At 49.3% G+C, this 23920-nt stretch overlaps 4 protein-coding genes and 1 non-coding gene across 6 annotated transcripts; 2 read left to right on the top strand and 3 right to left on the bottom strand.

Moving 5' to 3' along the window:
* The first annotated feature begins 800 nt into the window (after positions 1 to 800).
* Positions 801 to 3895, top strand: NOXO1 (NADPH oxidase organizer 1). Its single transcript, XM_074158742.1, has 7 exons — positions 801 to 938; positions 1052 to 1127; positions 1629 to 1809; positions 1992 to 2182; positions 2485 to 2563; positions 2834 to 2980; positions 3247 to 3895. Exons 1-7 carry the CDS (start codon positions 864 to 866, stop codon positions 3893 to 3895), a joined length of 1398 nt encoding a protein of 465 aa, XP_074014843.1. The 5' UTR covers positions 801 to 863.
* A 1537-nt stretch (positions 3896 to 5432) lies between these two features.
* TBL3 (transducin beta like 3) lies at positions 5433 to 16775 on the bottom strand. Of its 2 annotated transcripts, XM_074158465.1 has the most exons (22): positions 16714 to 16775; positions 16558 to 16609; positions 16381 to 16473; positions 15326 to 15373; positions 14891 to 15032; positions 14279 to 14363; positions 13631 to 13798; positions 13258 to 13333; positions 12792 to 12888; positions 12186 to 12382; positions 11663 to 11804; positions 11150 to 11208; positions 10517 to 10620; positions 9693 to 9843; positions 9318 to 9548; positions 8465 to 8535; positions 7747 to 7903; positions 7260 to 7318; positions 6663 to 6766; positions 6361 to 6432; positions 5809 to 5967; positions 5433 to 5660 (listed from the first exon to the last, which is right to left on the bottom strand). In XM_074158465.1, the coding sequence occupies exons 1-22, from the start codon at positions 16752 to 16754 to the stop codon at positions 5548 to 5550; spliced, it is 2421 nt and encodes an 806-aa protein (XP_074014566.1). In that variant the 5' UTR covers positions 16755 to 16775; the 3' UTR covers positions 5433 to 5547. The 2 variants fall into 2 exon arrangements, with proteins under 2 accessions (XP_074014566.1, XP_074014567.1); XM_074158466.1 differs by lacking the exon at positions 5809 to 5967 and having other exon boundaries at positions 5548 to 5660; positions 16714 to 16754.
* Positions 16776 to 17419: 644 nt separating this feature from the next.
* LOC141472061 (small nucleolar RNA ACA64) lies at positions 17420 to 17544 on the bottom strand. Its single transcript, XR_012463530.1, has one exon. It is a non-coding gene; the product is annotated as a small nucleolar RNA ACA64 (small nucleolar RNA).
* Positions 17545 to 17803: 259 nt separating this feature from the next.
* On the top strand, positions 17804 to 21274 carry RPS2 (ribosomal protein S2). Its single transcript, XM_074158646.1, has 8 exons — positions 17804 to 17970; positions 18119 to 18277; positions 18434 to 18523; positions 18977 to 19084; positions 19694 to 19867; positions 19951 to 20110; positions 20582 to 20673; positions 21024 to 21274. The coding sequence occupies exons 2-8, from the start codon at positions 18122 to 18124 to the stop codon at positions 21102 to 21104; spliced, it is 861 nt and encodes a 286-aa protein (XP_074014747.1). The 5' UTR covers positions 17804 to 17970; positions 18119 to 18121; the 3' UTR covers positions 21105 to 21274.
* Positions 20988 to 23849, bottom strand: NDUFB10 (NADH:ubiquinone oxidoreductase subunit B10). Its single transcript, XM_074158647.1, has 4 exons — positions 23264 to 23849; positions 22596 to 22734; positions 22108 to 22247; positions 20988 to 21797 (listed from the first exon to the last, which is right to left on the bottom strand). The coding sequence occupies exons 1-4, from the start codon at positions 23409 to 23411 to the stop codon at positions 21697 to 21699; spliced, it is 528 nt and encodes a 175-aa protein (XP_074014748.1). The 5' UTR covers positions 23412 to 23849; the 3' UTR covers positions 20988 to 21696.
* Between the last annotated feature and the right edge of the window lie 71 nt (positions 23850 to 23920).

The raw sequence follows: 23920 nt of genomic DNA, 5'->3' as shown, positions 1-23920 counted from the left end.
GGTCAATAACCAGACCCAGCTGCTGGGCCAGGCTCACTTACTGGTATTATTCGGGTAAGGACGAGATAAGATAAGATGCTTCTCCTCCCCAGCTCTCTGAACTATGCCCCTCTGCACCCAGGAACATTTGCATGTTAAAAGCAGGGGGGAGCAGGTAAAAGGCACGCGGTAGTTTGCCAAATTACGGAATTTCTGCCCTCGTTAGTGGGCGGAGGAGGAAGCGCCCTGCCTCCAGCTCCAGCGTATTTAACTGTGGGAGTCATGCCCTGAGCCACATCTCTGCTCAGGCTCCAGCTGCCCTGGGAAGGAGGAACAGGCTTGGGGAAGATGAGCTCCAGCAGGTACCCAGTGGATGTAAAGGCTGTTGGCTTGATGCAATGTGGAAAGCAGAAGGTACTTTAATTATTTACATTTTTTTGTTCGATCTTTTTTTTCTTCTTAAATATTTACAAAATTGGGAAACTAGAGGGCTTTTTGAGTTACTCTTACAGGGTTATACTTACTCATTTCCCTGCAGTGTTGGGATTAGAGCCTTGTGATCTAGGACAGGGGTCTTGGGCTTGTTTTTTAATGGTCTTAATGTCATAAGAAAACAGTTATCTTTGGATTCTGCTGTCTTTCTGTTCAGAGTGTCATAAATTTCCACTGGTTTTAACAATGATTACCCATTTGGGGCCCTAAAATTAAGGAAATATTTTTGTAGGTCTAATATTTTGTTTAATTTTTTCATGTGACGGTCTTGCAGCCTGAAGCCAGAACTAAGCCACAGGTCCTAGAAAATGCTGACTGCTTGAAAACATCCAATATTGAACACTTAATTAAAAAAAAAATGCACTCTTTCCCTTTTATTTTTACAGAAATACATGATGTCTGTGTCTTGGTCAGATCAGAACAAAATTCTCATCTACCGGACATTTGAAGATTTCAAGAGTTTCCATGTAAGTGAATGTTTCCCTGAAAATGGGATTCTGGTCCTGGGAACAGGGGAAGGAGCCCAGCCGTGTGTCAGGGCTGCAAAGCATCACCATTGTCTCTTCTTCCTCACTTTTAGAAGGAGCTGAAGAGAAAATTCCCCATCGAGAGTGGCTCACTCAGGAGATCTGACCGGACAATACCCAGGTTTAAAGGTAAGGAGAACAAATCCCTGATGGACCAACAAACACAACAGACCTGTTGGGGACAGGCATAACTGATGACACAGGCTTCAGCCTCCGAGTCTGACCTTCCTCTGGAACAGATTAACAGCTCACTCCTGCTCGTGCCATGATACCGCTGGGTTACATCAACGTGCTTGGGTCTATTTCTGACTTAAAATAACCCAGAAAGCCTCTTTTAATAGATAATTGCACCTGGTAAATTAATATTACACTTTAAATATTGGCCCAGAGCTCTTTGCAACATTCATATGTGAACAAAGATAAATTCTACATATTAAAAAAAATTGTATCAGGAGCTATTAAAAATGACAGGGAGGCAGAGGCAGCTGCTGCCTGAGCTTCTTAGAATTTGGGCTTGTGTGGGGAAGGGTGGTAGGTGAGGGCACACCCCTGCTCAGGCAAAAGATGCTGCTCTCAAAGCATCTAGATCCCTTGTTGTCTGACACCAACTTTGCTTTTGTTATTTTAAAGATGTAAACACGAAGCACAGGAAGAGCAGGAAAATGAACTGGTGCCTGGAGATACTGAACCTGCTGGAAACTTACTCCCAGGAGCTGCTGAAAACAGAGGCTAAAATCTCCCAGGGTGAAGATGTGATTCGGTTTTTCAAGGCACAGACCCAGGACCTAGATCCCTCCTTTCCTGAAAATAGGTGTGAAATCATATTTGTATCTTTTGTTTGTATGTGTCTTCACGAAACAGAAAGATGTTGTTGTTAGTTTTGATGCTTAAGCTTTTCTTAGCCTACTGCATAGATGATTTTACCAAAACAACTACTAAACTCAACCTTCCATGTGAGTTTTCAGTAAACTGATATTAAACTTTGTTTTTCAGTGTTGTGATCATGCCATCGGAAATCGGAGGGGGGAAGAAAAACCAGCCAGGGCCGCAGCTCTCTATTACACGCCCTCAGGTATCCCAGAGCTACAGATGCATCGAAACCTTTGAAACCAAAGACACAAAGAACGAGAATTTCAAAGTCGCTGCGAAGGAAATTGTTGAAGTGTTAATCAAGGACATGACTGGTACGTTTGATAGGGATTCTTCAATTTCAGGGATGGATGGTGTAGGTTGATTCACAGCTTGGCAAACGCCGAGTCGGTAGCATCTGGGTGGGTGTCTGTACATGGGGTGTGTTTACCCAGAATTGCATGGGATCGAAGAACAAAGTGTCAGCACGGCATCCGTCAGGCACTGAGCTGCTCTGCACAGTCTGTCTCCTGTGGCAGAGCAGCCCCTACCCCAGGATTATGGTTACCTGTCTACCCTGTCTACTTGCAGGCTGTTAAAAAACTTTTTTTTTTTTTTTTCCCCCTGGTTGCTGCAGGATGGTGGCTAGTGGAAAACTCAGACAAGCAGATAGCCTGGTTCCCAGCCCCCTACCTGGAAGAGATTGATGCCCACAACGACATCCAGAATATCTTGAGCTCAAACGAGGAGGGTAAGTCTGTTTCTGCCTCCCTGGGACGCCACGTTCTTCTTTCAAAAACGAGTTCTGTAAAAACCCCACCGCTTTAACCGCTTGGAGTGCCCTCCTGAATCTCTGACCCTTCTGACCAGCTCTGCTGTTAGCTGTGGGTCAGTCACTCTCAGGGACACTTGGCCTGCAGCTCTCGCTTGCTCCCCAGGGCTGCTGAGCTGGTGGGTCACAGGGATGGAGGCATTTTCTCCCCAAGGCAAAACCAACCTCCCCTTCTCTCTGCAGGCAGCCTGTACTTTGTTGTGCGGGACTACAAGTCTCAGAAGGCAGACGAGTTCTCGCTGAACAACGGCGTCGTTGTGGAGGTGGTCAAGAAATCTGACAATGGCTGGTGGCTGATCCGGTAAGGAGGCTTTTCCAAAGCTCTTGTTCCCCAAGGGAGCCAGTTACCTGTTGCAGGTGCTTCTTGCCTGCTCCTCCCCAGGTGGGGAGCAGAGGAGCTCCCCGAGTTGACCACCGTTGGCTAGGGATGGTATTCCTCTTCCTCATGCCCCATGTACAGCATTGGGCTGAGTCCTCACCTCTTCCCCCAGGTGCTCTGCTCCCTCCCCTTGGCCAGAGCTGGGAGAAGGGCTCTTTTCAGTGTTGCTTTTCATCTTTCCCCCTCAGATACAACGGTTGTACCGGCTACATGCCCTCCGTGTACCTCCAGCCCTACAAGAATCCTCACCACAAGCTCCAGACCATCATGACCTCAGGGCTCAACATCTCCACCCCGAACCTTGCCTCCTCTCTGACAGCTCCTCAGCCCCAGGCTGAGGCCACGGGACAGCAGAGAGTACAGGCTTGCTCTTCCCTTGACCAGACTGAAGAGGACATGAGCTCTCTCAGAAGCAGATCAAGGTCTCTGCCCAGGGCCAGCTCCACCCCAGACCTGGAGTCAGACAGCTCATCCCTCAGCTCGGGGAGCAGCAGTGAGCAGGACAGCCGGCTAAGCTGGAAGCCTGAATTGTCAAGATCTCTGCCCGAAGTCGAGCAGGCCAGGAGCTCTCCCCTGGAGCATACTTTGGCCATGCACAGCAACAAGTCCCCACACCTCACCCACAAGGACAGGAACGATTCTGGCTTCGTGGAGTCATCTGCAGCTGATCTAAGTCACTCCCTCACTGATCCAGACTTGGCCACTTGCGTCCCCAAGGTGCCCGTGCGCCCCTCAGCTCACGAGATCCTCCAGAAGTGCAGCACCATGACAAAGCGAGCCGTGCAGAAGTCTTCCACCCGGCCTGCCCTCCAGACTCTGCTCCCGAGCGTGCACTAGTGGCCACAGGGAGGCATGGACCCGACCTTGGACCAGCACCACGACCGAGAGCCAGGCTCCCTCCTCACTGATGTCCCACAGGAGCCTGGGCAGTGGTGTGGGCAGCGTCAGGGCTTGGGACTTGTCGCTTTCAAAGGACACGGATAGATCCTGACAGAACTTGCGTGCAAACGTTGCTGCCCTGGGTAACAGTGACCGGTGCTGCAGCTCGCACCGGGAGGTCGGGGAGCCAGGAGGGGCTTTACTGGAGTCGGGGGATTTAGTGGTTTAACTCATCAGGGGAGTCAAGGCATTTGCAGATCTGGCAGCTCCTCTGTAAGTCAGTGGTCACTTTGGATTCAGTTCTCCCTCGGGCAGGTGTCTGTCCCGCAGTGCAGTATGCGAAAGTGTCACAATCGTCCTTGCGTTATTCCCCGCACCGGGGTAGCTGTCAGTGCTGCAGCCACCCTGCGGAGTGAAACCCAGGCAGCGTAAGTGACGGTCACCCAGAGCTACAACTACTGGCATGGGGTAGCGATGGGATGCTGCAGCCATTTGAATATCATTTATATGAACCACCTATTTTATATATTTTTTTTTTTAAAACTCTTTGATTTTTGGTGTTTGTCTGGGGTTTGGGGTGGGGGGTTTAAAGGTTAGATCATCTTGGGTAGCGGAGAACTGGCCGTCAAATATACGAACTGGCTGGATCTGCTGAATGGCTGAGTACAAAAGCCCTGTTGGCTGGGACCCTCATCTCTGACTATTCCCTACAGAGACGTCCGTGCAGGCACAGAAACAAAAGCGGGTGTAGTACAGCTTGTTTCCCAACTGGGTAAGGGGGGCAAAGCTCATTTTTATGAACAAAATATCTTCCTTTCAAGGGGGTCAGGTAGTTACTGAAACTAACAATTCTCATCCTAAACTCATTTTCTAGAATAGAGTTAGAAAAATAGTTATAGGAAAACTTAAGACTTTTATATAGATTTCTACCTTTAATTTTAGTTATTCTCCTAGGTATCTGTTAATATATTTGAAACAAGCAATTTTAACTTGTGAGGTGTTTATGTTGTTCTGAATTTCATATGTTTTATTACATTTATTTTAAAGACTAAAATAAAATACCTGTAAATATCTATGAAGGCTGCTTGTTTTTTATACTTCAAAAACTTGCCAGCTGGGGAATTAAAACTGTGATTATCTCCCTCCCAGGCGCTAACATTCAGGGCAGGCAGAGGTGAGAGATCTGCCTTGGCCCAGGCTGCATTCTGCCCAAGCAAAGAAAATATCCAGTGACACAACACTGATCCCTACACACTGCCTCGCTGGGCTCTGGGATACGATATGACACTGCCCATAGCGTCTCCCAACTCCAAAAAGTCTTTAAATCCCCAGCAAAGACCAGGTGCTTGTTCAGAGCCAGGTTCTGCCTTTTCTCCAAACTAAGTGCCTTTTAAGAGTCTGGGTGTGAAAATAGAAAGGGAAACCACAGCTTGGCCAAAGGAATGATCCCTTCCTCTCACCAAACCCCAAAGAGACTGAACGCTGGACTAGTTTTAGAAATTCAAACTTTAAAAATTTATTATAAAATACAGGAATAGTCCAGTTGCCATACCTGGTGGGAAGGCAGTTCAGACTTTCCCCTCCAGAAAGAGCAACTGGCAGGAGGAGGGTCACAAAGTCATGTCCTCCTGATGGGCTGCATCATCCAGCCGCATGTTTTGCCACATGAAATCGATGAACATGGAGGCCTGTAACAAACGGCTCAGTCTCTGAAAATGGCGCTCTGCAAAGAGAGAAACACAATGGTTGGCATCACAGAAAAGCTCACCAAAACAGAGAGAAAAACCTCCCTTCTCTTAAGATCAAGGCAAACGGAATATTCAGAGCACAGGAGATGTCGGGTCACAGCCCATCCCTGCAGTGTGACCCACCAGTGTAAGGCAGCAGGGACTCCACAGCAGATTTAATGCCCGAGTACTGCAGGAGGTTGTCCGGTGCTTCGTGCTTCAAGAGGGTTTCAAGGACAGCTTGAGCCTCGTGGCAGTTTCGAGAGTTCGTATTCCATGTCACTGAGAACACTAGCACCGCCTCTAGGAGGAAGGAAATAGTACAGGCCGGCTGTGCCGGGGTGCTGGCATGCAGGAGACGCCAGGTTCGAAAGCATCTCTTCTGTCTTACAGTGGTTCAGCTCCCACAGACCCTGACTGCTGAGCCCAGAGGGGCAGGACAACTCTGCACTGAAGAGATTCTTGAGCTGTCACATTGTCTCGAGCTGAGGAACATCCCAAACAACAGGGGGTAAGGCCAGGCAAAGCCACTCACACAAGCTCAAAGCTGTAGCACCATAACAAAGAGGGTGTTCTGCTTTGGGAGCTCATTGGTAAACACTGAGTCTAAGGAGATTCTTCTCCTTTTAATTTCAATTGAGAAAACAAGCCCCTCACCTGAATGGTTTTACCACTTTAAACCAAGTTGCAACAAACCTTTCTGATCCTTCCGCAGCCGAACAATGTTCTCTTCCAGGTGCTTCCTCCCGTCGGTTTCCTTGAGGATGGCTGTGGAAAAGAGAAATGAAGAGTCGATGCAGGAGTCTGGCCCATGCACTGAGAGTGTGGAGGCCATTTGTTATCAAGGGTGATTTCACTTAGGAAAACAGGAGTCATCAGAGCAAGGGAAAACTGAGGCTTTCAGATACTTAGACTTTCTAGACTTCGTCTACCTGGAAGAGATGTTCTAGAAAGCAGAGAGAGCAGAAAAACACCTTCAGAGCACAATGTGGACTCACCTTTGACCACCATCAACACCGTGTGCGGACGATCCAGAGAGATTGCCAACCCTAAAGCTTTGAGGTATCTTTTCTCGTGAAGCAGGTTAGAAAGCTCTTGCTCCCTGGAAAACAAATCAGGGTCAAGAGAGTGAAAGAAATATTTGGTTGGTGGAAAAAACTGCTATACAGAAAGCAGCGGATTTGGCAACAACAGTGCACAGAGGTTTAATGCCAAGAAGTTAATAGCGCTTGCCAATTAATGCCTCAGTGCCCTCATTGTGCAGGTAATTACCCTGGCACATTCAAGGGCTCCCTGAGCTATTCAGCGCTGGCTGAAGCAGGAGAAAGTGAAAGTAGCTTTTGGTAGTTTGACTTTGCTTATCTTAGCAGTGCATAAATAAGAAACTAATCAATTGTCGAGGTGACAGTATTATAGCAAGGCTTTGCAGGAACTAAAGATAAACTACAAAGAAGAGACTACTGTGCCCTGACAGCCTCTAAATAGCTAAGTGATGTGATATTTGGATTAGATGGAGCTGGATGGCTCCAGGTGTGGACAGTTTCACTGGACAGAGTTTGCCTTTCACAGCTCATTATTGCACAGGATCAACTCACTTCATAATCTGCTCCTCCTGTTTAGCTTGTGCCTCTTTCTCTTCAATTTCAGTGACATCCTATTAAAAAAAAAAATCCAGAATATGACTCTGTCAAATCTTGCTTAAATACAGATTAATTTTTATTTAGTCATCAAGTGATCAGGAAACCATTTTCTACAGCAGGATCTCCAGGTCAAGTAATTTTAGTGTTAAACCCAGCAACTCGTAACTTCCCTCCAAACCACTTTAGAACACAGCATTGGGCAGGCTGCTAAGGCCCATCTGCTGTTCCTTTTACAACATCAACTGGGGAAATACAGTACGGCAAAAGAAACCCAGCCCATACCTGAAGATATGCCTTACAGACCCAATCTCTAAATGCAGAAAACGAGGAGAGCACGTGTCATGCTGGAACAGAGACAGACAAGCCCCTGGGATCCTGAGCCCTCCAACTGCATTGTGATTTCTAACCCGGAGAGGAAACACAGGAAGACCCTGTGCTGTACCTTCCACAGCGTGATGCAGGAGTCACTGGACGCTGTCACAACCATATCATCTTGCTTGTTAGAGTGAAGACCCCAGATTTTATCTTCATGACCATCTAACGTTTTCACGCACTCATTTGTTTTAATTGTCCAGAGTTTTAAGAGACCATCAGAACCGCTTTTGGAAGATAAAGAAACACAACAAACTTAACTCAGAGAATCACTGGATCCATTCTTGCTCTGCCCCACCTCAAATATCAGACAAACTTGTCCCATTCCGATGCCTTTTAAACAGGAGTAGAATTAACCAAAAATGTGAAAAGAGCTTGAGAATTCCAAACAAGTAGTTCCCAGTATTACCAGCATTCCTTCAGGTGATTCCTTCTTGGAAAATCCTATTACCTACATTTCCTCATATGCTCTAGTGGTATTTCCAGGTACCAATAACTGTTTAGCTCTGGCTCTTTGACCTCAGCAAAGGCAGCAGGGTGAGACGCACCCCTGTCTCTGCCTAACTGTAGTGTGTCACCAACCCAGCAGCCAACTAGAATCCACAGCATAACTGGAGAAGAGGAATATCAGCAGAAAGCTTGGCATAAACATGGCATCTTCCTATTAGTCTTTCCAAAACTAAATCCACTGCACAAGGCTCTTCCCTCTCACTGCTGATATCAGCTAAGAGATTTCTCATCTGATTTGTTCTGACATCTTCCTCTCCGCTCCTGGTGTAGGCACTTACCTGCTGAGCAGTTGTGTTCCTCGGCTTACGAAAATGATCTTCAGTACAGACGCATCGTGACCTTCAAATGTCTGGAAAACAGCAAGGAAGCTCAAAAGTGTTGGAGTTATTGCCAGGCCTTTCAAGAAAGTCCTCTTTCAAGAGGATAATATTTACTCCTAAAGTGCAAATAGTTAAGTTCCAAAAGCAGCCTCTATCCGTGGGACTTTTACTGTAGATTAAAGGAGCAGTAGGAAATGACTTGTCCTCAGATCATTTCTTCAAACCTGCTTGCTTCAACTTGTTGGCCAAGGTCATATTGCAAATGGTCTGAATGGTGAGGTGAGCCACATGGGCTGTCTCCCCAAAAGGTCTACTCCCCTGTCACTGTAGGAAGCACCCTAGGAAGCAGTGAGGTAACACTGCTGGGCAGAACACGGCACAGAGTGGCACCTGCCTTCTCATGTTCTTAGTGAGACACTACTGGACTGGACAGTTCTATGAGGAGCGTGTCTGAAATTTAAACTTGTGTGGTTTTCCTCCATTGCCGCAGTGGTGTCAGGCAAAGCCAGCTTTCTTTCAATAGCGTGAATGTGCTTTTTCGCTGATTCCCCCAATGTTGCTCCCTGATTAGCTAGAATAGAAAGATCAGTTGAGCACTGGGCAGATGCTCTTGCCCTGGAACTTTTTATGTGGCTTACACACCCAAGATCCTGGAGAACAAGGCTAGACCTGGAGAGCTCTTCCTTCAACATGGCCACACTGCTACTTTTCAGCTGCACTGACCAGCACGTACTTTTTTGAAACAGCCTTAATCAACCCCCGTTGCACGCAAGGGTTGCCGAGAGCCAGGGGCAGTCTTAGTTCTCATTACCTTCAGACAGCTGAAGTCCCGAAGACCCCAAAGCTTCAGGGTCCCATCTGCTGAAGAAGTGGCCAAGATCTGATCCACTGGGGAGAACTGCACACACCAGATCCCACGCTTATGTCCAGTGAAGACACCCAGCAAAGAGCAATCAGAAGAGGACCACAGCTTGGCCAGCCGATCCTGAGAGCCTGTGGCAATGAGCTTGTCATTTGGAGAAACTGCCACACTGTTTATGTCCTAGAGAAGTCACACAAGTACAGAGAGTGCAAAGCAGTTTAAGCCTTTGCTCTAGCTGTTGGACAGGTGATAAATGTAGGGTACAACAAAGAAGAGAAAGGTTTAAGTACTAAAAGCATGTTCTAGCATCAGGTGAAGCTTTACCTTGTCATGACCCCTCTCAGTCACTTTTGCATGAAGGATTTCTGGACTGGAGATCAAGGCTGCTTTTGCTTTGGAAGTGAGGGATTCCGGGATATTCCAGATCTTGATTGTGCAGTCCTGGCTGCTGGTTACTATGAAGCTTTCTTTGAGTCTGAAAGGAAAAAAAGTGTCAAGTGTAAAGAAGCAAAAGAGTGGCTTCCCTGCACAGAAAAAAAGGCCGCCTTCTCCCCTACTGGGATCTACACAAATTCAGTCACTCTGCTGGGACGTGAAACAGAGTGCTTTCATGTTTTTTTCAAGCTGTCTTTCATTTTACTTAGGGAGAGCCTCTAATGATTCAAACATTATGCAAGAGCCCTGTAAATGAACTCTCTTCATTTACAAAGATCCACTGCAGCTCCCAAACAGGCAAGCTGGGCTTCCAGACTGTTAGACAGCACAAAGAAAGGTGAAGAGCTGACAAACAGACATGCTATTCAAGCAAGCACCTTTGTAGACACATTCCCTTCACTCCCCAACCCTCCTCTCAAAATCACTCAAGCTTTATCTGGCAACTTGTCCAGCTGCTGCTCTTTAAGGCAAACAGGAGTTAGATTAACAAAGAAATGCAAACTTTACAACTTAAGGAGAGACAGATTTGCATCCAAAAAAAAAAAAAAAAAATCATCCTTCCTTCAAACCCAGAGCACTACAACAAGCTGGGACCAAGAACAAGAAACAGCATAGCTCAGAGGCAGGCATCCACCACAACATCCACCCTGAGGATCAGCAAAGCAGCCATGACTCATGCTTGCAGAGGTAAAATCTCATCTGATTTTTATTACCTGGAGCAAGAGACAGCGCCTACCCCATGCGCATGACCCAATCCTTGGGCAACACAGATCACCCTTCCATCTTTGTTCATCCGCCAGACTCGAAGGCTTTTGTCCTGTAATGGGAGAGGACATAAACTGAAATGTTTTTTAGACAAGTGATCAGTTCTCCATGCATTCACCACATCCGTGAGCCTGACTATTCACTTCTTTTCAAGCTTGAACTTCTGCCTGCATTCGTCAGAGTGGGTGAGGGCAAACAGGGTGCCCTGCAGTCTGGGATTCAGCGTGGAAGTTTATTTCTGGGTGTATCGGAGCAGTCGGCACCTTTACATCCAACACAGTTTTTACCCACAGCTCCCCATCAGCCTCACACTAATGACACCTCTGAACTCTAACACAAGAGCAAGACACTTGGAGAATAAGACACCTCCTCTCAGGCTAATAAAATACAATCAATCACATTTCCCCAGGGACAACACTAAAAAGCGATAGTGGAAGAACCTTATATTTGGGGGAAGTAAAAGACAGGAATTTGGTCTGTCTGAACAAAATCCCTTTCTGGATCACCAAAAAGGAATAGAACTCTCCCCATAAAGATCACCAGAAATGAAGAGTTTCATTAAACAAACAAAAGTAACACACCTTAGCACAGCTGACGAACATCAGGCCTTTTCTGAAGACATCCAAAGCAAGAATTGTTTCTAAACAGAGGAAGAAAAAATAGTCGGATGCAAGGTAATACTGAAATCAGACAACAGAAATGTGTGAATTAATGACCCCATCACTTTCTGACTTGGGGACAGATTTGGGACACTCAGGAACATATCTGCACTCACTGCAAAGTGACTCATCGGTGTGAGTCTGTCACTTGCAGCCACAAAACTGCATTCAGAGCTCGCGCTCATGTACCAATTTAAACTGATCCCACCGCTAGTGAAAGGGACTGAACTAACAGACCTGAATAAAGTAAACTAGTGTTTGCAAAATCAGGACAACATAACATATACTCTCTCCACAACTCCAAAACTTTTTGTGATGCTGTTCTAGAGACAATTCAAGGACTCCAATCTCCACATCAGAGTTGTGAGAAGCTGGATAAAGAAATGCTTTCCCATCTCCCTCCCACCCACCCACATCAGAGCTGACCACACACACCTGTGTGACCATAGAGGATCTGGCAGTGTGATGTTGCCAGTTCAAACACTTTCAGCTGAGGGCTGTTGGTAGCCACAACAATGTGAGAATCACCAGGCCCAAGGAACTTCACATCCAGAACCTCATCATTGTAACCTGCAAGCTGGATGGCAGAACAGAAACAGCTTAAGAGGGAGAAGACAGCTTGTTAGAGAAGAACCAAATGGCACCATGCTCAGTGAGGCTGCATCACTGTTACTTTTCATGTAATACTGCACATAATAATCTTAGATATAAGCTGTAAATATAAGCTGGAGCACAGGAGGGATTTTTGGCTAGGCCTGTTCTGCTTTCTTTTCCTATGTCTGTGTAATATTCCTCCAAACAACCTCATCACTGAAACTGGATGTCTGGCTTGTAACCAAGGGACAGTTCAAGAACAGGCAGGAGAGGTGGGCACCCCTGGACAAAGCTTTCACCAGGAACAGAGCTGATCCTAAAGTATGGATAAAGGGAGAGGAAAAGGGAGGCTGAGGGTTGTTACCTGCTTCCTGAGCTGAAGAGTTTGAGCATCATAAAAAACAATGTTGTGTTCGACGGACACTGTGACAATCTCATTTCTCTCGGGCACAAGCAGGCACTGGGTGAGGCTGCGCTCACTGGCCTCCTCCTTCAACTCAAAGGGCACAGGCTGGGTATATACACAAGCAGCTGTGGCAACTTCCCAAACTTTCAGGATGCCTAAGAAAAATTATGATATAAATTATGTGTCAGAGCCACTGTTTTAGACAGCGATTGTCCAAAGAATATACAACAAACCCCAGCCTTGCCCACTAGATAAAGTTACACAGCTTTAAGGCAAGACTGTGAAGAAATCCAACCACAGCAGCAGGAAGGGCCACAAAGTTGTTGTTCTCCAGTCCAAATCAAACTTTTTTGCAGTTTGAAAACATACATAAAGCTCCACAGCACAGCTGACCAATCCTGCTCATCCACTACTGTTGGAGAAACTCAGGCTCTGCTCTCCAGCCCTCAGAGTTCAGCCCAAGGCACAAAGAACACACATCCCAAGAATAATGGCAGTGCAGCGTATTAAATACAGCCCTTCCTCAGCCTCCAAATCTGGCAGCGACAATACCAGGACACTCACCTTTGCTGCCAGCTGTGACAATGTGCAACCCTTGTTTCTTCACGCCCAGTTGAGAGAAGTCTCCCTTTTCAGGTAACAAGACGGCAGCTTCCACGCTCTGCAAGAGAGTTGGTCAAATACCAGCTGAGCACAAGGGACCAGAGTTCCATTGCAGCAACCAGTACAATGTACAAACAGGCACACACACACACCCCCCAGGCAGGCAGATACAACACGAGAACACATTTTTTCCATGACTGTCCTTCCTTCCTGCTCCAGCACCGGAGGCATATATTTCTGCAAACCACCCAGACATGATCACACCAGCCAAAGAGAGAAAGAAAATAAACAGCTTTAGACACAGAGTTTTAACGCCTCTGGAAAGTGAAAGGGAAAGAAACCTGACTTCACAATATATAAGAACATAAAGAGGGAGAGGTACCACATGAACCGTGATCTCAAAGGAATAAATGAAACGCAATTTCACCTCATAGACAGGGACGGTTCGTTTACTTTCTCTGGTTTTCAGGTCCCACACCATGCAGATTTTATCACGGCCAGAACTGCAAGTTAAAAGAGCGATTCCAGTGTTAAATTCATGCAACTCGGGCTCTGAGTGCAAATTTGGAATCATGAGAAGAGCCCCATGGGAAAGAAGGCACCAGCCTTCCACGTGACACCACAGTATATTGCCAGAAACACGAGTACTGAGACCTACAGTCGCTTGTATAGTCAAGCGGAGACTGAACACTTGTAACAGTCCTTGCCCTCACAGGACAGCCTTCCCAGACCCTACAGAAACACCCAGTCTCTGGCAGGGTAAACAGCAGAGAAAGGCTAAGCCCTCTGCAAGGTTTTACCTAACGAGCGTGTTTCCATCTGCAAACGCCAGCGAGGTGACAGCACTGAAGTGGCCGTCCAGCACAGCAACACACTTGCTGGAATTCAGGTCCCAGATGCGGATTTTGTAGTCAATTGAGGAGGAGAAGAGTTGCAGACGGGAGATATCAGGGTGGAACTTAACAAGGCTAGAAAGAAGGAGATGCACTTGAACATGACAGGAATAAACTATTTGGCACACTGGTATTAGCCCAACATTTAAATAAATACATATCCTACAGAGTTTGACAGATCAGTTGGTTATCATTTATAAGAGGACTTTGTAGGACTTCATTCCTCTGCCACCCACCAGAAAAATTTACAACTGATCTTTGCCAGTCTTTCCACATTCTTGAAGTACATCAGGTAGCAAGCACAGATATTCCATTTAGATCCCAGCCCGGCCCAAACCATCACACAGATTTATTGATCAAAGTTTTTCCTCTCTGGGCTAAAGTCAGTCATAGCCCTGCTCCTTCACTAGACATTCCAAAAATCAGGAAACAGAAGAGCCCAGAACCTGCTCAGAATTGGCCTTTACATTCCATTAACTCAAGGCGTTTCACATTAATCCCAGTGTCCAAGCATCACACTAACGCCAGTGAGTGACAAATATGACTTGTCCTTACTGTACAACTCCTGAAGATCCTTTTAGGTTGTGTGTGCAGTACTGTTTGATCATATCCCAGATCTTAATGGTGCTGTCACAGCCACCTGGGAGAAGAAGGGCATATATCAATGAACCATGGAGGAGAGAGACACCAAAGGTCCAACATATCAGAAACTTTAAGATTTCACGGGTTGCAAAAGCAGCAAGAAGAAAAATTAATCCAATAACAACCACCCATGTGGAGAGAAGCTCATGGAGCACCTTATCCTTTCAGAGAGGTGAGCAAAACTTGACTGTTCACAGACAAGAAACCTGGAGTACAATTAAGCTACATGTCATGCCAGCCCACCTCCATCTCCAAGCATCCCAGTTCTGCACTGGGATAACTACACCACAGTCTCATAGATGCTTGCTTTTTATCACTCTTTTACTAAGTATATTTTAGATATAAGATTGAAAGGATCCCTTGTTGTCTGTCAAGACGTCACTTCTACCCAAGTAAAACCTCTTCTGATTGTGTCTGAGTTCAGGAGGTCGCTACTGAGCCTGTGTCCAGCTGAGCTAAGTTACTCAAAAGCAGAAGGGCCACTCAATATCACTCCCATCGCGTGACACTGAAATAGGGTCCTACCTGTGGCTAACAACGTTGAAGTGGAGTCAAAGGCCATGCTCGCAACCGGCGCTGTGTGCACGGCTTTCCAGGTGCGAACACACTTGTTCTCCCGCCAGTTCCACTGCTTCAGCAACAGGGCTCGGCTCCCTGTCACCAGGATCTGTGCAAAAGCAAGGCGAAGGAAACGCTGTTAACCACTAATTGTATTTCAATTTCTTTCACTGCTCACACGCAGAGCGCAGAAACGCCAGTTGCTATGACGCTCCTGAAGCTCGGTCTCACAGCATTCCTCTGACTTGAGCCCCGAAGGGGAGACAGATGGAAGCGCCTGAGAAGATTCCGCTGGGATTTCTGGAAATGCAGGGCACTGCCAGGTGGAGCAGCCTTCAGCGTCCACTGGCTTTTATCAGGAGACCTAACAGAGCAGCAGACAACCACAAAGCAAACACATACCTCATCATCGGGGCTAAGAACAAACGAACTGATATCCTCATCTTCATCCTATAAAAATGAAAGGAAAAAACCCAGTTAACCCCCCTGTAGAGTGGTGTGCTCTTGGAGCTCCCTTCTCTACATGCTTCTGCTGACACTGAGCGCATCCAGCAGCTCCCAGCTGTGCTTGGGGACAACATAAATAACACCTCTCTGCGTTTCGAGCAATTCCCATCTTCCTCTCTCTTGAGAGCTTTAAAACAACAGCCAGCAAGAGTGGAAAAACACCTCAAGAGCCTTGAAAAACCCTCAGCAAACCCTCAGCAGTTTCACCACCAGCAGAGGCTGGATCTCACAGAACAGTTTAGGTTGGAAGGGACCTAAAAGATCATCGAGTTCCAACCCCCCTGCCATGGGCAGGGACACCTCCCACTAGAGCAGGTTGCTCAAAGCCCCATCCAACCTGGCCTTGAACACCTCCAGGGATGGGGCATCCACAGGTTCTCTGGGCAACCTGTTCCAGTGTCTCACCACCCTCAGAGTGAAAAATTTCTTCCTGATATCTAACCTAAATCTACCCTCTTCCAGTTTGAAGCCATTACCCCTCAAGCTGCAACAGGGTAGGTTTAGACTGGACATTAGGAAGAAATTCTTCACAGTGAGAGTGATCAGACACTGGAACGGGCTGCCCAGGGAGGTGGTTGAGTCATCATCCTTGGATGAGTTTAAGAGTCACTTAGATGTGGTATTGGGGGATATGGTGTAGGGAAGAACTTTGTAGAGTAGGGTACATGGTTGGACTCGATGATCCCAAGGGTCTTTTCCAACCTAGATGATTCTATGATCCTATCGCTACGTGCCCTTGTAAAAAGTCCCTCCCCATCTTTCCTGTAGCCCCTTTAGGGACTGGAAGGGGGCTCCCCAGAAGCCTTCTCTTCTCCTAACAGCCCCAATTATCTCAGCCTGTCCTCACACCAGACGCGCTCCAGCCCTCTGACCATCCTCATGGCCTCCTCCGTCCCTTTTCCAACAGGTCCGCGTCCTTCTTGCGCTGAGGACAAGCACCATCTCCTCACCTGCTGGAGGCTGTAGAGAGCTCCCGTTTCCACATCGATGACGTTCAGCTTGGTCCCACAAGGGCAAAACATGAACTTTCCATCCCGGTTTATCTGGCGAAAAGGGAAGGGAAACCAGGAACGTTACGGCACCGGGAGAAGGGGTATTCCCAACCCTGCCCCTCGCCGCCTCAGTACCTGCACCCGCCCTCCCTTGTAGAAAGGCTCGATCTTCCTCGACACGGCGTAGCTGGAAGGGAAAGAGAGAAGCGGGCAGGGAGCCGGTTAAACCACAGCCGCAGCGGCCTGCGCCGCCCCGCGGGCCCGGCCCCAGCCATCCCGGCCGCTCCTCACTTGCTCTTGAAGCGCACGGGGCTGGCGGGGGCCGCCTCCATCTCCCGCACCGCCGGGCTCCGCGTGCCGCCCGCTTCCGGTTGCCACGGGAGAAGGGCGCCACTTCCGGCGCAGCGAAATGACGTCTTGCGCGGAGGGAGACCCCGACCGCCCATCTTCGGTGCGGGAAGCGGACGGACCCGCCGCACCTCCGGGATGGCGGGGGTGTAACAGCCGGTGCCGCCGGGCCCGGAGCAGCCCCCGCGCTCCGAAGCGTTACCGAGCGGCTCCCTCCCTCCCCGCCCCAAGGAAGCGACTCCCCAGGTCCAACCGCAGGGAAAAGTGGGATTTTTTTAAGTTTTTTTTTTTTTTTAAGACAACAGCAACAACAAATAGAGAGACTTGACAAACGAGCTTTCCAATAATTAATCTTTTATTGCACATTAAAAAAAAAATAAATACAGAACCGAATCATTTCGGAGCGCTCCAGCTGTGAGTACCGTCGCGGCCCACCCCCGTTGCTCCGCACGGCTCACCGAAGAGACGGGAATCCATCTGAAGGTATCGGACGCGCACATGGCGCCCCGTACCCAGCAGCTCCGTCTGTCCGGGGAGGCCGAACGGTCCTGGGCCGCGCTCAGCACCTACTGGTAGAAGGAAAGATTAACTCTGAGAAACGGCCATGGCTTCAGCACACCTTATTCCCCCGACATCAGCTCAGTACAAGGGTTATGGGAACATGGGTTTCACTCCCCACACGTTACCGTGGGCAATAAGCTTAATGCTCCCTATGCTGTCGGCACAGTTATCTCACCAGGGGCCACGAGAGACCCGAAGTGATTTTCAGACTGCGCCTGGGTCCTGCGCGTAACCCAACCTCCGAAGCACCTTCCCAGGCTGCTCACCGAGGCCCTCCCGCCCCGCCCGACACCGGCTGAGACGGCACCATAAACACGCCCCAAGAGTGATTGATTTTTTTTAACGTTCAAGGAATACAGAGGAGAGGATACTCCACACTCCCCATGCCCCCACGCTTACCCTCGCCGCGCCTCAGACTGAGCGCTATGCGCGTGCGCACCTATTTATAGCCGGGCGCGTGCGCACGGCCGCCGGTGGGTCTCTCCGCCCCGCAACCTGTATAAGTGGGCGGAAGGCGCCGCTCTGCACCGCAGCGTATTTCTCATTCAGCGCGCGGGGCGGGCGTGCTCTCGCGAGACCCCCGGCGGAGTATAAATAGCGAGCGGTGGGGCGGCCAGGCCTTCTACTCTGAGAGAACACGTAAGTGCGGCGGCGGGCAGAATGGCGGCGGGGTAGCGGAGCGGCCTGCTCTCCATCCGCGCCCATCGGGGCCGGGGGTGGCCGCGCCCGGCCGCATCGGCCGTCTCTGGGCCCTGCGTCCCGGCTAACGCGCCCTTCATTGTTGTAGCAAATGGCGGACGACGCCGGTGCTGCGGGAGGTGCAGGAGCGGCCCGAGGGGGCTTCCGCGGCGGCTTCGGGACCGGGCTGCGGGGCCGCGGGCGAGGTCGCGGTAGGGGCCGAGGGAGAGGCCGCGGGGCCCGTGGAGGCAAGGCCGAAGATAAGGAAGTAAGTGGAACCCGGAGCTGGAGGGGGCTTGGACGGGCTATGTGGGGCCAACGGCGGCGGGGCTCCGTCTGCTGCCATCCCGGAAGCCGGAGGGGAAAGCCAGCCGGTTCCCCTGGGGGGCTGCCGCTGACCCTTTTCCCCGGATTTCTTTCTTAGTGGATTCCTGTCACCAAGCTTGGTCGCCTGGTCAAGGATATGAAGATAAAGTCTCTTGAAGAGATCTATCTCTTCTCGCTTCCAATCAAGGTAAGCTGCTGCGAATGTTAAAGTAATGCGTAGCAGAACCTTAACCTGAAATGCAGAGCTCCCAGGAGTTGCTGCGTTTACTGTTTGGGGTGCTCAGATTAAGTGCGTTTGAGTTAGAGGCGTTTATCAGTAGAACCTGAGGGCTACAAGTTGCATCATTTGTTGTGAAGCGTGATGGGTTTTGTGCGCTGCCTTGTCTGGGGATGGCAAAACGTTGCCCAAGTCTTTCTGTAATTGATTTGCTCAGTGATGGAAAAAATTTTTTAGTTTGCTGCGTTGGGTTGCCTAGCAAGCTAGAATAAGTTTGTCTGCAAAATTTAATATACTCAAGTACTTATTGCTTTAAATATATATGTATAAGATTGTTGAGCTCAAATTGTAGGAGCTTCATTAGCTGTGTTTGGTTTGTTTAAAAAGTGACCTTGTGTGGGGTTAAATGACTGACTCTTGTAGGAATCAGAGATCATCGATTTCTTCCTGGGGTCTTCTCTGAAAGATGAGGTTTTGAAGATCATGCCTGTCCAGAAACAGACCCGTGCTGGTCAGCGTACCAGGTTTAAGGTAGCCTTTTTTTTCTGCTTTCTCACATCTAAAAGCTTTGTGTGTATTGACCAGGTTTTTTTTTTTTGGGTATCATGTTGATAAACTAATTGAAATACTTGTATTTTCTTCTGTAGTACCTAGCAAATATTTTGGTTTGGAGATCTGCTTGTGTAGCTTACAAAGTTTTTGTTACTGACTTTAGAACCCTAGTAATATGTTTAAATGTTATTTGAAACAGCGCTAGCGCAAAATAAAGTTGCTTTTACAGGGGCTGTGGTAGAGAGAGGAGTCTTAGGTGTAGGGAAGGAATGCTGTTCGGGAAATTATTGGGACTTTTGATGAGTATGAGGCTGTATCATGAATTTGAATCCCAGTTCTTCAACCATAGCTGTTTTTTAACTGGAGGATGAGCTCTAAGGGGAAAAATGGGCTTCTTGAACTGTGGCCTTTGCTGTGCAAGTTATAGCTGGTGGTGTTTTGATTTGTGCTTGGAGAGAACTGAGACTGTTCAGTGCCGAGCACACACCTGGGGTTGTCCTTGGTGACAGACCCTGATGGACTGTGTTCTGCTGAGAGACTGTTCCCGTGCAGTGCAGCCACCGCTGAAAACTCTCCTTTCAATCCTAGGCTTTTGTCGCTATCGGGGACTACAACGGCCACGTTGGTCTTGGTGTCAAATGCTCTAAAGAAGTCGCCACTGCTATTCGTGGGGCGATCATTTTGGCCAAGTTATCCATCGTACCAGTACGACGAGGCTACTGGGGGAACAAGATCGGCAAGCCCCACACCGTACCTTGCAAGGTAAGAAGGACTTGCTGGGCCTGGTCCTGGTGGTGGTGCTATGGTGTGTGTTTTGGGAGCCGTAACCCGCTGTGTTTGTGTAGGTCACTGGCCGCTGTGGCTCTGTCCTGGTGCGTCTGATCCCAGCCCCCCGTGGGACAGGGATCGTGTCTGCCCCTGTCCCCAAGAAGCTGCTGATGATGGCGGGTATTGATGACTGTTACACCTCAGCCAGGGGCTGCACTGCCACCCTCGGAAACTTTGGTGAGCTTTAGCTTTTCGTGTGGTAGTTTAGCTGTATATATTGCTGTTCTTATAATTGACAGGGACCAAACGTGCCCATTTCTGTAGTATTTTTTAATTTGTGTTGAACCAAAACCTAGCAGTCCAGCAGAAGCGAGGACTTCTGCCGATACCTTTTACACTGCAGGTTAGCCCCGCTGTAGGTGGTCATGAAGGTCTGTAAAAGTTAATCGCAACAAATCGTCTTTTTATTTGTGCATTGATATTTAAAAAACAACAATCTCCCAATCTGCGCGATTGCACTTGTTGGAAGTAGTGCAATTGTCGTAAATGGAGAGAGAAAGAAACTTGAGTTTTGGGTGTATGTATCAGAGAGACCTTGCTATGGTCTCCCTGTTTCTTCCTAAATTCTACATTTTTGGAGCAGCCTGGCCAGGTACTACTGAGCCATTTCTGTAGCAGTGACGGGCGATGTCTGACTTCTCTCTGTAGCTAAAGCCACCTTCGATGCCATCTCCAAGACCTACAGTTATCTGACCCCTGACCTCTGGAAAGAGACTGTCTTCACCAAGTCTCCTTACCAGGTAAGAGCATTTCTGCACTTTGCAGCTCAAATCCTTCCCTTCCCACCCTGGAAAGTTCAGATGCCGTACCCAAAGAATTTGTAGTTTGGTACTGGGAGAGTGGTGCTGCAGTCAGAGCTGACTGCCAGGTAGTCTGTGATTATTTTTTTTTTAAGCATGCAGTTTTGAGTAATACTTGAAAATGGCATTTCATGGACAAAGGAAAGCTTTTGAAGTATTAAATAAAAATACAAGTTGTATCTGAACTGCCCTAGCCCCTGCATACACACCTTGTTGGGAAGGGATGCAGTGATGAGAAACTCACAATAGTGGCTCGAGAAAATAAAACACTGTTTTTATTACTTTTGCAGGAGTTCACTGATCATCTGGCAAAGACCCACACCAGAGTCTCGGTGCAGAGAACCCAGGCAGCTGCTGTGGCAACGACTTAAATGGGTTTTGTATGAGACAATAAAGTGATCAGTGAACAAGAAATTGTGATTGGTTTGACGGGACAGCTGATGCCTTAGGCAGATGGATTAAATCTCTGCTGGGGATTTGAGTGGGTTCACGTCTGCAGGCCAGAGCCTGAACATCTGCTGAATGAAATAGTATGTTACGTTACACTGATCCTCGTTAATCACGTATTAATCCTAAATGGGGCCTAGAACCAGCTCTGAAGATTATGTGCTGTCCTACATGTAATCTTTACCCTGAGGGAATTCTCCCCCAGGGCTGGGCAGGGCAGCAGAGTTTCTGTTGGTTGATGGAGGTGGGGGAGAGCTCCTGAGGGGAAATGCCAATAAGGCAGTCAGGGGGGCCTGGAGCGAGGGGCTGGTTCAGAGGATGGTAAAAAATCAACAGGAATGGGAAGAATTCTGTAAATATTTGCACATTTACTCAAAGAATGAGTCTAGATTCTGGTTGTATGGCAGGTGTCTGGGCTGTGCGTTTATTGTAGAGGTCAACAGCATCAGAGTTCAAAGAGGCAACATGCACTATATATTCCACACAAGCACCACACAAGGTGCTAACCATTTAGATCTACTGAGATGCATTTGCTTGTGCCTTCCTCTCCTCCATCATCCTGTGCTTCTGCTTCATCAGGCACGTCCTTGCATTTCCATGGACACCAAGATCACCATCTAGAAAGAAAGTAAATGTCTGAAGAGTGCCTCTCAGCAGCTAAAAAGAAATAAGCTGCTGTTCCATGTGAAGTTGTGGATGTCCCATCCCTGGAGGTGTCCAAGGCCAGGCTGGATGGGGCTTTGAGCAACCTGGTCTGGTGGGAGGTGTCACTGGCCATGGCAGGGGGATTGGAACTAAATGGTCTTTAAGGTCACTTCCAACCCGAACCATTCTATGATTCTAAGTCTGGGAAGTGGTTTAAGACCCCCTTTTCCCATGTGCAGTCACAGCCACAGCAGAGGTGCGCAGGGCTGTTGCTGTACTCACATCTGTCCTGGTAGGCCTTGGTGACCTGTGCCAGCAGCTCCACCTCCTTGGCACAGTTCTGGAACTGGTTGGGTCCTTCCCTCTGCTTACATGCGCCCAGCCTCTCCCGCACTATCTCCACGATTTCCTGATCAACCATCCTGTGGGGAAGATGATGATGGATGCAACCACAGCCAAGAGATGACAGAAAAGCTGAACACACGGCTATGACACCCTGTGGAAGGTGAGCTCTGGGTTTTTACAGGAGAGAGTGGCCTGTCCTGCAGCAGTGCTGTAGGAACCAGGAGGTTCCTACACAGGAGGATGTGTCCTAATGCCACCCAGCTCAGCTGTGCTGCAGGGGGAGCACAGGACTATGAAATGGGTGTTCTGTAATGGGGTGGGCAGGAGGTGCTGCCTCAACACCCCAAACTTCACAGAAATGCTGTGAGTTCAAGCCAACTGCTGCGGTTCCCAGGGCTGAGTAACCAGAGCGGTGACAGCCATACCTGTCCCTCCTCCACTGCGCTTCGGCCTCGAAGAAGCAGAGGTAGTCGCCCTCCAAACACTCGCTCAGGTCCGGCACGCGGCGAAACTTCTGGTGGTAATAGTAGAACTTGTTCTTGGCTTGTTGGCGCTCGATCCACTCTGCAGGGACAGCCCTGTGGTCAGTCCCCTGGCCAGCGAGGGCCAGCGTGGCCCCAGTGCCTGCTGTGGCCTCACTGCCCTGTCCTGCTGCTGCCTTCCTGGGCCGTGCTGCAGCAGCAGGGCCCATACGCATCCAGCACGGTGTTCCTGGCCCCTGTGTCCTTGTCTGTCCCCCATCTCCTCGTGTCTGTCCCTCTGTCCTTGTCTGCATCCCACATCCCTCTCTCTGTCCCCCATCTCCCTGTGTCTGTCCCAGTGTCCATGCTGCGTCCTTCTCTGTCCCTATGTCTGTGCTGTGTGCTTGTCTGTGTCCCATCTCCCTGCGTCTGTCCCAGTGTCTATGCTGGGTCCCTGTCACCTCCCATCTCCCCATGCCTGTCCCGCCGTCCTTGCGTCTTTGCCCCTGGCCCCCGTGCCATCCCGAGGCCCGACTCCCGCAGCCGTCGGGCACCGCAGAGCGGCGCTAGTGAGGAGGCCCGGCCGCCCCGGCACGGCGGGGGGAGCGGGGAGGGCCTCGGTCCGCCGGTACCTCGGACGAAGGTGACGGGCGCGTCGACGACATAGTTGAAGACGGTCTGAAAGAAGGTAACCGGGTTGGGCACCGACGTGGTCCTCTCGGAGACGGGGGTGCGGGTCGGCGGGACCTTGTACGCCTCCCAGTCGCTGTCCTCCGGCATGGTGGCGGCGGCGGGCCCGGCGGGCGGCGCGGAGAAGATGGCGGCGCCCTACACGACCCCGGCGGCGGGGGACGGCGGGGTCAGAGGGCGCCGCTCTGCGCATGCTCATCTATGCCTGGTGCATGCTGGGAGTTGTAGTCCGTTTCCCCCTCCTGGCGTGGCCGTGCCCTGCCCTGCGGCCTACCTCAGACGCCTCACGCCCCGGCCTGGAGGAGCAGCAGAGCCCGCCCTCACCACCACATCTATTGCCTTCGACCTATTTTCCAGTCAGAATCACAAAGTCCTTCTTCCCTGGGCTGATGGAGGGATTTTTAGGTTGTCTCTACCAGCTGCACCACTCTTGGGGTGCCCAGCGGTGTTGGCTGCTCTGGGTGTGCGGTGCCCTGTTAGGAAGCTGTGCTAATTCCTGCCATTCACGTTTAAGTTGTTTAGGAGGGAGAAGTGTAAACTGAGACACCGGCGATTGACCTTTACCACACCGCAACTGTTATGTCCAAACTTGCCAGCTT

The sequence above is a fragment of the Numenius arquata genome, chromosome 14, assembly GCF_964106895.1.
Source record: "Numenius arquata chromosome 14, bNumArq3.hap1.1, whole genome shotgun sequence".
Lineage (NCBI taxonomy): Eukaryota > Metazoa > Chordata > Aves > Charadriiformes > Scolopacidae > Numenius > Numenius arquata.
Note: the sequence above shows the minus strand (reverse complement) of the source record. Positions and strands in the feature narration are given on the sequence as shown.